At 38.5% G+C, this 16,803-nt stretch overlaps 1 protein-coding gene across 1 annotated transcript in view; it reads left to right on the top strand.

Annotated features, from left to right (window-relative positions):
* The window catches only part of CCDC27 (coiled-coil domain containing 27), a 41,262-nt gene that overhangs the window by 11,559 nt on the left and 12,900 nt on the right, over positions 1-16,803 (top strand). Inside the window, exons 2-7 of the mRNA XM_074192323.1 lie at positions 2,118-2,331; positions 4,694-4,816; positions 8,170-8,309; positions 9,905-10,108; positions 10,294-10,353; positions 12,764-12,997. Coding sequence (XP_074048424.1) covers positions 2,118-2,331; positions 4,694-4,816; positions 8,170-8,309; positions 9,905-10,108; positions 10,294-10,353; positions 12,764-12,997 — 975 coding nt within the window. The remainder of the gene's footprint in view (positions 1-2,117; positions 2,332-4,693; positions 4,817-8,169; positions 8,310-9,904; positions 10,109-10,293; positions 10,354-12,763; positions 12,998-16,803) is intronic.

Genomic DNA, 16,803 nt, shown 5'->3' with positions numbered 1-16,803 from the left:
ATTGTGCTATAAGCAATGATGAGAGAAAGCTGGTGATGCAATGGATAGAATGATTGACCTGGAGTCAGGAAGACGTACCTTCCTGAGTTCAAATTTGGACTCAGACAAGCTGTGTGTCCCATATTTGCTTCATTTTCCTCATCTGTAAAATGAGTTGGAGGAGGAAATGACAAATCATTCCAGTATTTTTGCCAAGAAAAGCCCAAATGGGATCATGAAGGGTCAGATTCCACTGAAAATAACTAAACAACAACAATGTAAGAAATGATGGGCAGGAAAGTTTCAGAAAATCCTGGGAAGACTTATATGAATTTATGGAAAATGAAATGAGCACAACCAATAGAACATTGCACATAGAAACAGTAATATTGTATAGATGTCACCTGGGAAAGACTTGGCTATTCTGATCTGATCTTAATATAGTGATGCATGATAGTTCAAAAGACTCCTAATGAAAAATGCTATTTTCATCCAGAGAAAGAACTGATAGAAATAAGGAGCTTTCAAATGCCAATTGAAGTAATTTTCTTGTTGTTTTGGGGGTTTTTTTTGCCACATGGCTAATATGGAAATGTTTAGCATGATTTCATATGGATAATTTATATCACATTGTTTGCCTTCTCAATGGGTATAGGAAGGTAGGAAGAAGGAAGAGAATTTAAAGTTCAAAATTTTAAAATAATACTAAATGTAAATAGATTAAGAAAACTAGTGATCACACTAAAAATGGCTCACTACAATATTTTTAAATGCATCAAAGAAGAAAGCTCAGAAGAAAGTACAAATAGGACATATTTGAAAATAGTATATAGAATTTGTTATAACTATAAATTTATAATCTCATTTTGTATTTTTTAGTGTACATGAACATATTTTTCAGATTTTAAAGGATTTTAAAATTAGGATTTTAAAATTAAAGGAAAAAAAAGAAAAAATGCCACAGCTGGCAACAGATTTAAAAAATAAAACAACCTTTTTTAAAGAGTCAGTAATATGATGTGGTCACCAAGTAAGCAAATAGCATTTTAGCCTGTCATTTAAGATATGCATAGATTTCAGAATTAGGGAAAAGATACTCCCATTGCACTTTGCCTTGATCTTATAGCATATGAAGTATTGCATCTAATTCTGGGCAACTGCATTTAGAAAAGACATCTATACATAGTAAAGCATTCAGACAAGGGTAAACAAGACAGTGACAGGTTTAAGATCATTCAGCTCAATTCACAAAAAATGTGCCAAGTGTCTTCTAGTGCAAGATATGTTAGAGGACGGGGATATTGTTGTTCTACATTCATTCTTGAAGAGAACCATGTCATCAGGGAGGTGATGTCATGACAAGCATGTGAACTAGATTTAAGTGAGATAGGACTGTGCAAAGACACCAGCTTCATTTTCTCCAGTCATCTGGGTCCAGTGGCCAGGACAATTGGAGGCAGCCTTGAATGCACTGGGAGTCTTGGCCCTTTTTTAAGTTAAGATCTTTAACAGTTTAACTGAGGTAATGTCCATTCGGTGATTAAAGCTAGGTAAGGAAGAAATGATGCAAAAAAAAATGGCCTTTTTTACCTACTCAAAAAAAAACAAAAACAAAAATGACACTATTCCTTCAAATATTTTTTACTTTTGTCCCTCCTCACTTTAGCTGGCTAACAAAGATTTTTGTTTGGGAACATGATGATGTAAGATGCTGGTGTAGACTGGCGCAAATGGGCATGTCGGTCCCAATGCCATAACAACAAATATGATGGCTAAAACTACCAAGATCACCTCTGGAAAATCCATATATCCATTTGCCACCAACTAGGTGCCAAACCCAAAATAAGTAGCATAGGAAAAAGATATCATTGTTTGGATGAGAGAAAAAGTGATACCAAAGATATAAGCTTTTTTCCCAGAGATTCTGTATGGTTCAAGATATCTCTGTTGATATATAACTCAAACTTTTTCTCTTCAGTTAGAGAAACAACAATTTGGAAATTTTCTTTTGCTGTGTAGTGATCCTTCCAGCTCCCTCCAGTTCTTACCTCTCTGCACATGAATGGTCAACATGGGCATTTCTGAGCCTCTGTACCTTGATAGTTTGCTTGTAGTGACTTCACTATTTTATCTTGCAGGATGAAGGTGGCAGAGACAGTTTCAATACCCTTGCTGGCAGTAGCAGCCCATGTACTTCCGACCGGAGCAATATTGCCGGGGTCAGCGGGGTCAGTGGGGTCATTACCTGTGGGACTGGCTATTTTCCACTCATGCAGGGGCTGCAGAGAGCCTTTCTCATGCGTGCAGAATGCCCCAGGTTTAGCAATGTGTCTACTTCAACATCACAGTGGGGTAAGTTGAGATTAAAGGCAGCTGGGTAATAAGGTGCTTCTGCCCCTGTCAAACTAACCACATGGCCTTTGACAGGAGACCTGGCTCTCTCAACAGACCTGGTTCTGTTTTCAACTGGAAAGGAGTTGGATAAATTAGATGAAAGGAAGGAAGGAAGGAAGGAAGGAAGGAAGGAAGGAAGGAAGGAAGGAAGGAGGGAAGGAAGGAAGGAAGGAAATAAAAAAAGGAGGAAAGGAAGGGTGGAAGGAAGGGAGGGAGGTAGGGAAGGAGGGAGGGTGGAAGGATGGAAGGGTGAAAGGAAGGAGGGAGGGAGGGATGATGGGGAGAGGAGGGAAGGAGGGAAAAAAGGTAGAGAAAGGAAGGAGGAAGGAAAAAAGCTGGGGAGTAAGGAGAAAAGAAGGGAGGGAGGGAGAAAGGAAAGGGAGGAGAGAGAGGAAAGGAAAAGAGGAAGAATTAAGGGAAGGAGGAAGAAAAGAAGGCAGGAAAGGAAAAAAGGAAAGTAAGAAGGAACTAAAAGAAAGGAGGAAGGGCGCAAAAGAAAGAGGGAAGGAAAGAAGAAAGAATCAGTATAGCAGTGTTTGTGGAAGAAACCAATTTGATCCCTGGTGCATAAAGAGAAAAAAAAAATTACATAAAGCAAGAGTCCCAGGCTCCAGGTAGCTTACTTTCTACTTTCTATCTACAGCTGCATAAATACAAAGTTCATTCAGAGCAATACAAAGTCATTTCAACAGGAGTACTCTGAACACTGGGAGAAATCAGTGTTCAGTGCACAGTGTCACTATAGTGCCTCTAAAGGAAGCAAGGGCTTGTATTGGCCTCATGTCAGTCCTTGCCTTATTCTCCTACTAGACTGAAATTTCTTCAAAAATATGGATATCTTTCTCTCCCTATGGAGACACACATGTAGATATAAAGAAATATGTGCAGAGATTTTCTCTATAAAAATATCTGTTGCTAATTTGCAAAAAGGAATAAAAAAAATTTGGAAATGATTGTTAAAGCTAAGTTTTCAGGAAAGTAACCAAAAATTGAATGATTTGTGACTGAAGATGGGCATTTAAACTACACTGGGTAAATTTCAAGGTTGCAGTTAACTGAGTCCTGCTTTACTCTTACTCAATCTGTCAATAAATCTTTATTAAATGAGTAGGTACTGATGATACAAAGACAAAAAAAAAAATTAGAAATTGTCCTTTCCTTCAGGGTGTTTCTATTTTATTTGGAGAGACAACAATATATCTAACCTATATAATTATGAGGTGCCCACTAATCAATTGAGTTCTCAGAGATAGGCTGGCTATATCTTCCTCTCAATGTTTCAGGGATATCCTTAATGAATTGGAGTTCATTTTCTCTAACACCATTGGTTTGGACCTCTACTGTGTACAATACGCCTGACCAAGATTATCAGTTGAGAACCATCTTGTTAGCTAAGCTTAAATGTTTTTTTTTTAGAAAAGGGGTACTTAGCTCCCTCAAAAAGTTTGTTGCATTACTTTCTTACAAGTATGCACAGAGTACAGGGAATTTTTTTAAAGAACCTTTTGATTGATTTTCTGATTGAGATTTGTTCTCAATGGGATCTCAATGGGATCTCTTAGGGTCATAGATTTAGAATTTGAATGGACCCCAGAGTCCATCTAGTCCAACACCATCTGAGAACATAGGGGTGAATTTACAATGAGTAAAGTCATATATGAGTCAAGAGAAAAATCAATACTTGGTCCCACATCCCCAATTCCAAATCCAACCTTCTTTTCACTGAAACAAGTGAGCCACATATCTCATTGATCCTATTAGGATCAGATGACTTAGGAGTTCCTTTCCAAATATGACACCATATTTCTCTTTCCTTTTTTATTCTCTTGTTCTAGTTTATTTTATCACTCCAGTTACTTTCCATCGGCTAATCCCAATGTCTTTGCAAATGCTTTATAAAATCCTTTACTTCCTTCAAGGTTTAGCTCAAGTGCCACCTTCTTCTACATAGAAACTTTACAGATCTTCCTTGCCATTTGTCCCTCCAAATACTTTGACCTATATTTACATTTATTCGGTAAATACTTGTGTGTGTTTGTTGTTCCCCTTTCAAATATGAATTCCATGTGAATGAGTTTCAATCCATTTTGGTCCTTGTCCCTTCAACCCCTAACACAGTGCCTAAATCTTTATGGACTTATTTCATACTTGACTGATTATTGTATTGATTGATTAGAAATCCAACAAAAGGCCATATACAATAGATACTTATTCAAAGTCTATTGAATTGAATGAAATTAATAGAAAACTTATTGAGTCAAAATTAATTGAATTGAATTAATCAAATTGAAATTAATAGAAAACTTATGAAACTTCCCAGGACCAGGATTTGTGACTGTGTCTGAATTGCCCAGTGGTACATACTTCAAAAACATCAATAATCAGAACTTGAGAATGAAAGATGATACATCATTCTCGGACATTTTGAAGACCACTCAAGAAGGTAAGAGATTGAATCAGCCCCAGGTCTAATAATAGGGTTTGTCCCTGATATCTTTCTACCTTCAGTGTGTGTGTGTGTGTGTGTGTGTGTGTGTGTGTGTGTATGTGTTTGTGTGTGTGTGTGTGTGTGTGTGTGTGTGTGTGTGTGTGTGTTCCAGAGCCTTTCACACCTACCAGTCTAAAGGTCCCTCTCCCAGTTCAATGAGCTTGGCTAAGTTGTTAGTCGATACTGCTTAAGTCTCTCTACTTGAAAAGGTATTTGAATTTTAACTGCATTTGCCCCCCTCCATGACCATTACTTGTTTCCTTCCTCATAGATATGCCTTCACTGACTTATAGTTTTGTCAGGCTTGGATTATTGATAAAACCATTCTTGAAGATGTTGTCAGCTGGTGGAAGATGGTCAGGGTGTTCTTTGCATTTTGAATACTGAGCAGCTTTCTTCTCCAAGAATGATCTGTGAATATGACATATTTATTGTATCTAGCTACTCATTTTGGAATGATCTATAGGGTAACACTGAAACAAAAATCTTTGTGGAGAATTTGGTTTATGGATATCCCTGCTTAAAATGGACAGTACTTGCTCCAGGGATTAAAATGTAGAAAGTAGACTAATTGGATAGATCACTTAGGAGCACATTTCTCTGTATCTAATTGTTGTCTCTGATCTGCTCTGCTTTGTCTGCAGGATGACAAGAATGACTATATCTAAAAAAGATGATTATTTTAGCCAGAAGTCTCTGAGCACTTTAATTGTGTCTTACCTTTGGAAAGTGGCTACATATATAATCAATATGTGAAGAACAGAATTGTTTGGTTATATAAGTAATCACCTCAACTATTAATGTATAGGTTTAATATACAGGTATAATAGATATATGTATAATAATATAAATATATATTATAACATATAGCTATAAAAGTTGAGGTGATTACTTATGTAACTAAATATAATTCTGTAATGTCAAATATATATGTATAATAAATACATACACTTTTTTATTTAATGCCATTCACTATTATTTTAAAATGTGTGGTTTCATAAATTGTTCATAAAATGTTGACATACATACTTTTATGTAATGTTCTTCATATATAGATTATATAAGTAGCACGTATTACTGATGTATTGGTATTCTATGATTTCATAAATCTGATCTCAGTCACTTACCAGGTGTGTGAGCCTGGGCAAGTCACTTAATCTATTTGCCTCAGTTTCCTCATCTGTAAAATTGGGTTAATAGTAACACCTATCTCCCAGGGTTGTTGTGAGGATGAAAGGAGATAATTATAAATCATTTAGCACATGGGAAGCACTATATAAATGTTAGATATTATTTATTGCTATCAAGTTTCTTTAGAGAGTAGTTTGCAATGCATGTTACTGGGTGGGCCAAACCACTTCTCTGCTAGATAGCCCTTTCAGCTCTCCTGCTGGCAAAAGTCATTTCTTTGCTACTAGTGGACACCTGAAACAGTGAGAAACTCATTTATAATACAGGTACCCCAGTAAAGTGATAAAAAAAAAAAGTCTTACATTCTTTAAATGACAACCATTTCCCTTAAGCCAGAGAAATGTCAACCTCAGATCTGTTTTGGGGTGGGCAGTACTTTCTCTTTCTCTCAGTTTATATGTAGTGGCTCAGTGGTTAGAGTGCTAGTTCTGGAGTTAGGAAGACCTGAGTTCAAATTCATCCTCAGATATTTGATACTAACTAGCTTTGTGACTTTGGGTAAGTCACTTAATCCTGATTGCCTCACATTCAGGACCATCTCCAGTCAACCTGATCCATATTGGCTACTGGACCAAGAAGGCTCCAGAGGAGTAAATGAGGCTAATGACTTAGCACAAGCCTTCCCTACTCAAATCTGAGTCATAGAATCACCTCCCCACTGTCCTTATCTTCTGGAACAAAAGACAAAACATCATTTCTCCCTCATAGTGAGTAGGAGATAGTAGAGAGCAACACATTTTTGAGGGGTTCTCAAACTATGGATGGTGCTGTTATTACTCAGTCACTTTCTGGTTGTGTCTGATTCTTCATAACACCCTATTTCGGGTTTTCTTGACAAAATATTGGAGTGGTTTGCCATTTCCTTCTCCAGCTCATTTTATATATGAGGAAACTGAGGCAAACAGTATTAAGTGACTTGCCCAGGGTCACACAGCTAGTAGGTGACTGAAGTTGGGTTTGAAGATAAGTCTTTCTGAATCTAGATCAAGTATTCTCTCCTCAGTGGCTAGAGAGCAATAAATTCAGCCACCTCTCCTTACATGAAGCAGCAGGATTATCTCTTTTCTCATGAACAAAGCAATTCCTCTTTTCCAATCTATATGGAAAAGAGTCCCAACAAAACACTTGTAAAGTCATCCTGCCAACCGAGCTTCTATAGAGATTGCAAACTCTATCCTAAAGTCTAAAAACACAGCCCCTTCTTCAATAGTGACTGAACATAATGGCCTTGGAGTCAGGATGATGGGAGATCAAATCCTGCCTCAGACACCTGCCACTTACTAACTGTTTGACTTGGGCAAGTCACTTAACCCTGATTGCCATGCATCCAGGACCATTTCCAGTCATCCTGATTCATATTTGGCTACTGGACCCAAATGGCTCTGGAGGAGAAGGTGAAGCTGGGGACTTAGCAAAGCCTCTTTTACTCATATCTAATACGTGTGCTTGTCATGGCATCACCTCCCTGGTGTCAAAGTCTTCTTTGAAAATGAAAGGACAGGGCGGCTAGGTGGCGTAGTGGATAAAGCACCAGCCTTGGAGTCAGGAGTACCTGGGTTCAAATTCGGTCCCAGACACTTAATAATTACCTAGCTGTGTGGCCTTGGGCAAGCCACTTAACCCCATTTGCCTTGTCAAAAACCTAAAAAAAAAAATGAAAGGACAAAAACACACTAATGAGAAATGGGCAACCATATCCATCTTCAAATTATTTTCCCACAGTCCTGAAATAGTTTTTTTTAATTTCTAATTTCTCAGTTCTAACCTTCAAAACTCTGAAAACAGTCCCATGAAAATCAGCTGATGGAACACAAAGACCTGCACCAATCTAATCTCATCATTACTTTGTCTTGGAACAGGTCCTCTCTCTATCCTAATCTAAGGGTCAGTTTCTCTTATCTTAGAGGATGTTCTTTTTCAAGGTGATTTTAAAAAAAAATCAATTTTTCCTATACAAATGTGGATTTCTACCCCCCCGCCCCCCAATCCTGCACTTTGTCCTGCCTCCAGAATATTTCCATGCAAAGAAGGGGCAGCACTTTACATGAAAAGGTAGCTTAGAAAACTTTAATTTTCCAGAACATATGAGAATAGCATCTCTCTTCTTTTCTTTTTAGGGCAGTCACTCATGTATAGCAAGAGTGCTTATGAATTCCAATCAATTCCATGTGCAAAGGAGATTCCAGGTTCTCAGACTGAAGTAAAGAGCTCCCAAACTCAGAAAATTCCTTGGTATGCTACTGTGATTCAGGAGAAGGTGAGCAGACCCTTGACTTCATGGATCATTCTGCATGGAGCAGGCCTATACCCAATGGCTCTTGAGAGGGCAAACTCTAAAGGCTATATAGGTGCCATTATTACAAATTGTAAAGTGCTATAGATTGGAGGCCATTTTCACTGCTAATCAAGTAAAAAAAACATTTCTTTAGCTGCTATAATGGGTCAAACATTATGCTAGGCTCTTGGAAGTCCAAGATTGAAATGAAACTATCCCTGCTCTCAAGGAGCTTCCATTTCATTGGAAGAGACAACATCAACAACTTTCTGATTCAGGAGGGTAAGAGAGATTTTAGACTTTAATTCACAAGTTGCACAAAAGTTACTACATAAAATTCACAGGTTAAATTATTTAGAGAAGTTACAAGACATGCAAGAATCTTACTCCTTAAACTCATCCATCTTTTGAACTTCTCTGTTACTGTTGAGGATACCAACACTCTCCCTGAAGTCACTTGGGTCTTCAATCTCAATATCATCTTCAACCCCTTAGACTCCCCTTCCCTCACATATCTGAGCAGTTTATCTTATCATTTGTTTCTTCTACTACTTTGTTTGGATATATCCCTTTTTCTCCACTCACACAGCAATAATTCCAATCCACTCCCTCATCATTTATGACCTAGACTATTACAAAGGTCTCCTGGCCTTAGACTACTCCTTATTTTAACCTACCTTCCATACAGCTGCTAAATTTATTTTCTCAAAGTATTGATCTGACCACACACAAGCCCTTTCCTATTCCCCAATAAACTCCCCATTGATTCCATGTTACCTTTAGAATTTAAAATTTTCTACAACCTAGACCCTTCCTATCTTTCCACTCTTCTTACTAATTACACCCCCCCTCTCCACTTTATTTCTCTGAGTCTGTTTCCTCATCCATAAAAATGGGGATAAAATGTTCTTAGTATATAGTAACTGGCACAAAAATTCTTTTTCCCTTTTCTTTACAGAGATGAAATTCTAGAAAGTATCTGATGGGAGGGGGGATGCTTTTAGAAGGTAAAGATCAGATTTTATTGTGGGCCTCCAATATCTCTGAAATCAAGTAAAAAAGAAGTCACAAGATTTGGCAAATGATTGGCTAGATGGGGTGAGAGGGAAAGTGGTGACTGGGGTGGGGGAGGTCAAGGAAGTTTCTGCGTTTGGAAATCTGGGTGACTGGAAAGAGAGTGATATCCTCGATGGACCTTAGAGGAAATATTAAGCGGAAGAATAGGTTTCAGGGGAAAACCATGAAGTTTATTTTAGATTTGTTGGGTTTGAGCTGCCTATAAATAGTGCATTCAATTTGAAATACCATGATAGCAGTTGGCAAAGATGAATTCGAGAACTATTAGCTCAGAAGGAAACATGAGAACCAACAGGTAGAAGCTGTAATAAATTCCATATGATGAGAGGTATCCACAAATGGAAGGTTTTTGAACAGAGACTGAATGACCCCATGAGGGCAATCTGGTTGTAGAGATGGTGCCTGTCCTGGTATGGGGATGCTCAGTGACCTCTGAGGTTCCTGTTGGAGATTCTTTGAAAAGTACCCATTTACCAAGGACAGTCTGATTCTCTTCCCAGGATCAGCACTTGCACATGATGAGGGATGAGATCAATCGGCTTTCAATCTTAGAGGAGGTCTGCCTAAAGAAAGATGCTGAACTTACTCAACTCAAAGCAGAAGTGAAAGAATTACAGAAACAGCTGCAATATCTAAATGAAGTTCGGGGAGTAGAAATGGAGACAAGAGAATTTCAGGGAATAGATGCGTCTTTCAAGCAAGAGGTGAGCTGGGGGATGGGGGGACAGCTTATACTGGGAGGGGAGAGAGAGAGAAAATCACAGGGTTGCATGGTCAGGCTAAGATGCTTTGCAAATGGCCTCTTCACTATACTGTGACTCACAGGCCAGCTAGCAGAGTCCTCTTGGTGCTCTGGAAGTTGACCTTCCCACCTTTGCTTTTTTTTTAGACCCCAACTCCAAGCAAAAGCTTCAGCATAAAGAAGGACCTGAAGAAAAGTGACCAACAGGTACAATCCTCCCTCTGACCCTATGTCCACCATCTTGGGCCTTATCTTTTTCATCTGGGACTCTGAGCAACAAGGACTCCCAGACAACTATTGGGATTACCTTGATTGAAAGGGTTTTCTTGCTCTTGACTCTTATTGCTCCTTACTCTCCCCTACCATTTATTAAGCACCTGGTATATGGAAGCACTGTGCTGAGCACCAAGGATACAAAAAGAGGCTAAAGTCAGGTATAGCCCTCACAATGCAATCATACTCCAACATTGAGGTTGCTCTGAGGAAAACGCTTTTGTAAGCCTTGAAATGCATTCGATATATGACCTGTTATGAGTGCTGATGAGAGACAGTATGAGAGGGTAGTATGAAAGTTAGGATGTCCTAGGCTTGAATCTCAGCCTGCCTTCTTAGTACTACTATGACCTTAGGGAATGTCCTGTAAGCAATCTGAACTTCTAAATTCCAAATGGGTTGCATTTTCCATAGTTGTTCAATTGGAGAAATCATAAGTCCTTCCAATGTTTGCATGTTATTATGTGGACATTAATATGAACATTGACAGTCATAATGTATAACCTTTGCAATATATTGTTGTAATCCAATACTTTATTTAGGATTTCTGTACCCTTATTCATTAATGAAATTGGTCTGTAATGTTCTTCTTCTGTTTTTACTTTTCTTGATTGTAGGTATCAGTATCATATTTGTTTCATATTAGGACCCCTTCTTGGCCTATTATTCCAGATAATTTGTTTAAATCTTGGAATTAGTTGGTATCTAAATGTTTGATAGAATTTATTTGTAAGTCCATCTGGTCCCAATATTTTTTCCTTAGGAAGCTCATTTAGGAGCTATTCAATTTCTTTTTTTCTAAAATAGAAAATATCTATTTAGGTATTCTATTTCCTCTTCCATTAATCTAGGCAATTTATATTTTTATAAATATTCTTTCAGTTCACTTAAATTATTAAATTTATTGCATAATACTGAGCAAAATAGTTCCTTATAATTGCTTTGATCTCATCTTAGTAGCATAATTAGTAGTATAATTACCCTTTTCACTTTTAATACTAGTGATTTGGTTTTCTCTTTTTAAAAAAAATATATTAACCTGTGGTCATATTAGTGGGCAAGGGAAAAATCAATAGAAAGTGAAAAAAGCAAAATGGTATGGAGAAGGCTGAACTCAAGATAGATGGGTTGTAGGGCTAGAAAATTTAGAGGTAAATCCCTTTCCTTTGAGTATAAGATTCTGCCTTCATAAAATGAAGGGATTAAATTAGGTGATCTGAAGTCTATATATTCTGAAAGAGTATAATGTCATTTTCATCTAAGTCAGCTTTTGCTCCCCAGTCTAATGGTTGGCAGAGTATTCCCAAGACCTTCTTCATCCATTTCCTTGGAGAAATAGAATCAGAATCTCAGTCAGAGTCTGTCTTATGATACCAAAGGATGCATTGTTCTGAAAAGTTCTGATCTTTTTGTTTTAATGCATAAAATAAAATATGTAGGATTATGATTATATGAAAATCCAACTATCAGAAATATGAATTTTTTAAAAAATAGCCATGATCTAATGATCTAATTCTAATCTAGTTCATACTAAAGTGGGGAAAGCTGAGGTCAGATAAGACTAGAACTTGCTTAAGGTCACCCAGACCAGATCTTTTTATGCCATACCTTGTGGCCTCTGAAGTAGATGAATTGAAAGATGGACTTTTACTTATAGCCTTATAGCTTGCTATTTCTTTAACCTTATTACCTTTATACCTATGGCCTTAGCCTTACACTCAGAGCAGAACCTAGACAAATGGGGAATATTTCAAAACCATGGTTTTCACCAATCTATGGGGCAGCCAGGAAGCAATACCCGAAATATATTTAATTTCCTTGCCCACCATTGGGACTGTTAGATAGGTGTGAAATGTCAAGGCATTCTAGATAATAACATGCAAAAATAAGCAGGTCCATGTGGGTCCCCCTTAGTTCCAGAAATGAGTACACTCATTACCACAGGGCCACTTGCTGTGACACCACATGCTGGCCTTCCTATTACTCCAATCTGTACTCCATGTCACTTATTTGGAAGCCAGTCAGTCTGGGCTATGAACTGGGACTAAAAGTTGAAAAGTTTGTGGTGTGGTTGAAGGCTGACATCTGTTTGAAGTTCTTACCCTGGGGCCAATGAATTTTTTTAAAAATATGTATTTTGATATTTGAATTTCAATATAATCATAATCCTATGTATTATACTTTATGAATTAAAACAAATTATCCTGAAAAGATGTCCCTGGGCTTGACTAGGTGACCAAAGGGATCCAGGACCCAGAAAAAGGTGAAGTCCTGCCCTAAAGAAAAGTTATCTTCCAGATCCTTACTCATTTTCACTTTGGGCCCAACTGAATTCATTCCATAGCCAAAAGATACAGAGATTACTCCAGAGATCAAGTTAACTGAGGAAGGCAGTGATTTTTCCAGTATAAGCTCTGAGACAAGAATCCAAGAAGAAAAGATTATGAAGGCAAAGAAGTCATTTTCCAAACCATGTATAACCATTTCTGAGGCCCCACCATCCGAAGAGGAGAGACAAGGAAGTATCTCAGGGAGTATTACAAAAGATGAAGAGGACCTACAAACATTTAAAAAAAAGGTAAGATGGGGCCAGAGGATAAAGAAGTGCTTCTGATGGGGAAAGAATATTGTTGGTTCCCCTAACCCATGAGTCTAACCAATGGAGCATTTCGCCATCCCTTCTCATCCAGCAATATCCCTCTTCAAAGTGTCATCCTGTGGTAGCTAAAGCAAGGCCAAGGAATGGGTCAATGGAGTTATTTTTTCCTGGGATGCCAAATTCTAGGACAGCTACTATAGTATTGTTGTCATTTTACAGATGAGGAAACTTAGAAAAATAGAGGTTCAGTGACTTATCCAGGGTTGCACAGCTAGAATGTGTCAAAGGCTGAACTTGAACAGAGGTCTTTCTGACTCCAGACTCAGTGCTCTATCTACAGACCAGCCCCTCATATCATCTCTTTTTCATTGCCAGAGACTGCTCCTTGAACCCTGGCCAAACAGATCTGTGCTCTTGGAAGTATGTGCTCTGTGTAAAACCACCTTGCTTAAGGGGCGGGGGGACAACAACTAACAAGACTTGCATTTCTGGGGGTAGATCTGTAGCATAGCATCATCTTCTAGAAAGAATATGCATTTCACCAACGCCCATTGTGTGCTGATCAGTATAGTCCTTTATGTGAAAATGTGTAGCTTAAGGTGAAATCTGCAAAAAAGACCTGAATTCAAATCTAGCCTTTGATAATTACTGGCTGTGTATGACATCTCTGAGATGGTTTCTTCTTCTATAAAATGGGAATAAGCACAGAATTTCAGAGTTGACTGGAACCTCAGCAGTTATTTAACCCAACCTTCCCCTATTACGAGCACATCCACAACTAATGGTCAGCTAGTTATTGCCTAAAGCTGATGCCCACTCCACTTTTGGATAGATTTGATAGGTAGTTACTTTTCAAAAAATTCTAAATCTATCTATTGCTGTCAAGAGGTTCGAGGGAGATAATGCCTGGAAAACACATTGCTATGGTTCTTGTCCTTCGTTATCAAAGAAGGCCAAAACAACATCACTATGTTTGAAACAAATTATAGTGTGTCTGACTGTGGTTGATCAGACAAGTATTAGCTCAGAATGCCTTACCACAGATTGGGTACAAATTGTACAGGTGAACACCCGGGGTAGACACTCAAAACTTATGAATATCATGTTTCCTTTGAGTTGCTTCTTATTTGCCTTCCTTATAGAGTGCAGCACTGTTGAGGGCACATTATGTTGGGTAGTCCTGTGCCAGTGTCTCCCATGCTGTACCATCAATTCCAAGTTCTTAAGAGAGATCTTCAGAGTATCCTGGAATCTCTTCTTCTGACTCCACTGTGAGCATTTGCCCCATGTGAGTTCTCTGGCATTCTAACAATGTGTCCAACCCATCATAGTTGCACTCTCTGTAGTAATGTTGTAATGCTTGGCAGTTTAGCTCAAGAAAGGACCTCAGTGTCTGGTAGCTTCTCCTGCTAGGTGATCTTCAGAATCTTCCTAAGATTGTTCAAACGGAAGCAATTCAGTTTCCTGACATGGGGCTGGTAGACTGTTCAAGTATCACAGGCTCTGTAGACCTTCAATTTGGTAGTCAGTCAAATACCTCTTCTCTCCTACAATTTCTTTTGGAGCCTCCCAAATTCTGGGCTAGTTCTGACAGTGCATTTGTCAACTCATTGTCAATGTGTACCTGCCTGGAAAGTACACTGCCAAGGTAAGTGAATTTGTCCACAGTACTCAAAACTTCTCCATTTGCTGTAATTGATGATTCCACATATGGATAGTGTGGAACACCTGTGGTTTCTTAGTGTTAATTGTTAGACCAAAATTAGCAAAGTAGCAGAGAATTGATCCATATTTTGGTGTATCTCAGCTTCAGAGGCTGCATTGAGGGCACAATCATCTGCAAACAAATTATGCACCACCACTCCCTCTGCTTTGGTCTTGGCTTGCAGTCTTTTTAAGTTAAAGAATTTGCCATCAGTATGGTAGCTGACCTTGAGGCCATGTACATCCTCAGTGAAGGCATTTGATAACATGGCTGAAAGCATCGTGTTAAAAAGTATGGGAGCAAGGACACATCCTTGTTTTATTCTTTTGGTGACTGGGAAATCTGGAGAGCATTGTCTACTTTCCAGAACCTGGGCATGCATGCCATCATGAAGCTGATGTACAATACTGATGAACTTCTCCAGGCAACCAGATTTTGACATAACTCTCCATAAACCCTTGGGATTGATGGTATCAAAGGCCTTTGGTCAGTTCTACAAACGTTGCTCTGTTCATGGCATTTTTCCCTTTAAAAACCATGTCAACTGATCTCCTACCCTTTCTGAAGCCACACTGGCTCTCCAGAAGGTGACCAAATTCCAGGTGAAGGATCAACCTATTGAGAAGGACTTTGGCTAGAATCTTATCAGCAATGACTAAAAGAGAAATACCCCTGTGATTATCATAGGACAATCTATTCCCTTTACCTTTATAGAGATGAGCGATGGAGCCATCCTTGAATTCTTGGGGGATAAATACATGCCATACAACCTAGAAAATTTCAATCAGTTTTTGAATGAGCAATGGAACCCCCATCTTGTAGATTTCTGCTGAAATGGAATCAGCACCAGATGTTTTGCCACATGAAAGGAGCCTAATGGTGTTCAAAACTTCTTCAGTTGGAACTTCAGTTAGGGACTAATTGACTTCAACTTGAGGTAAATGGTCAATGGCCTCAGCATTGATTGATAATGATCTGTTGAGAACACTATGGAAATGTTCAGGCCATCTCGTGAGGATCATGTCCCTTTCACTAATCAATGTGAATCCTTCAGCAATGAGTAGTTGGTATGCACTATATGTCTTTGACCCATAAATAGCCTTCAGGACATCATAAAAGAACTTGGTTTATTCCTATTTACATAAAACTGAATTTCAAAGGCCTTCTTACTGAGCCAAGACTCCTGAATCTTTCTAAGCTTCACTTGTACTTTACTTTTGATGGAATAAAATTCTGCCTGCTTAGAAATGAATGAACTAGGGGGCAGCTAGGTGGTGCAGTGGATAAAGCACCAGCCCTGGAGTCAGAAGTACCTGGGCTCAAATCTAGTCTCAGACACTTAATAATTACCTAGCTGTGTGGCCTTGGGCAAGCCACTTAACCCTGTTTGCCTTGCTAAAAAAAAAAAAAGAAAGAAATGGATGAACTATCCTGCTGGCAAATCTTGTGAAGTTCTCATTTTTTTCATTTAGCAGTATTTCCCCATCATTTTAATCAAACCAGTCTTGATGTTTGTGAGTGTTCTAACCCAGGTGAGCAAATGAAGAGTGCTGTACACTAGATCTCCGAAAGTTGCCCACTTCTTTTCTTCTCTACCATTGCCAATTGTGTATTGGCTCAACTTTCTCCCCATGTTAGCAATAAACTATTCCCACTCAGAGAGTAGACATTTCGCCTTGGGGCTGCTGCTTTGGTTGAATGTGTATATGTAACTTAGAGAGGATGAGTCTGTGATCAGTCCACCACACATTGCCTTCTCATTCTCACATACTGTCTGTTTCTTCTACTTACAATCACATAGTGTATTAGATGCCAATGTTTTCTGCAAGGGCACATCCAGGAAGTTTTATTATATTTAGGCATTTTATTATATTTAGGTAAAGTGTTTGTGATAAGAAGATCATAAGATGCACACATCTTCAGTGGTAGGTGACCACTACTGTTGCTGTTTCCCATTCCTTTCCTCCCAAGGACTTCCTGCCATGTCTAGTAATCAGATCCTACTCTACCATTGAAGTCACTTTGAATTATATATATATAAGCTTGTCCTCTCTCAGCACATTGTGATAAGGGTCTCTAG

Source organism: Macrotis lagotis, chromosome 1 (genome assembly GCF_037893015.1).
Source record: "Macrotis lagotis isolate mMagLag1 chromosome 1, bilby.v1.9.chrom.fasta, whole genome shotgun sequence".
Taxonomy (NCBI): domain Eukaryota; kingdom Metazoa; phylum Chordata; class Mammalia; order Peramelemorphia; family Peramelidae; genus Macrotis; species Macrotis lagotis.
This window is presented reverse-complemented; position numbering and strand designations above follow the sequence as displayed.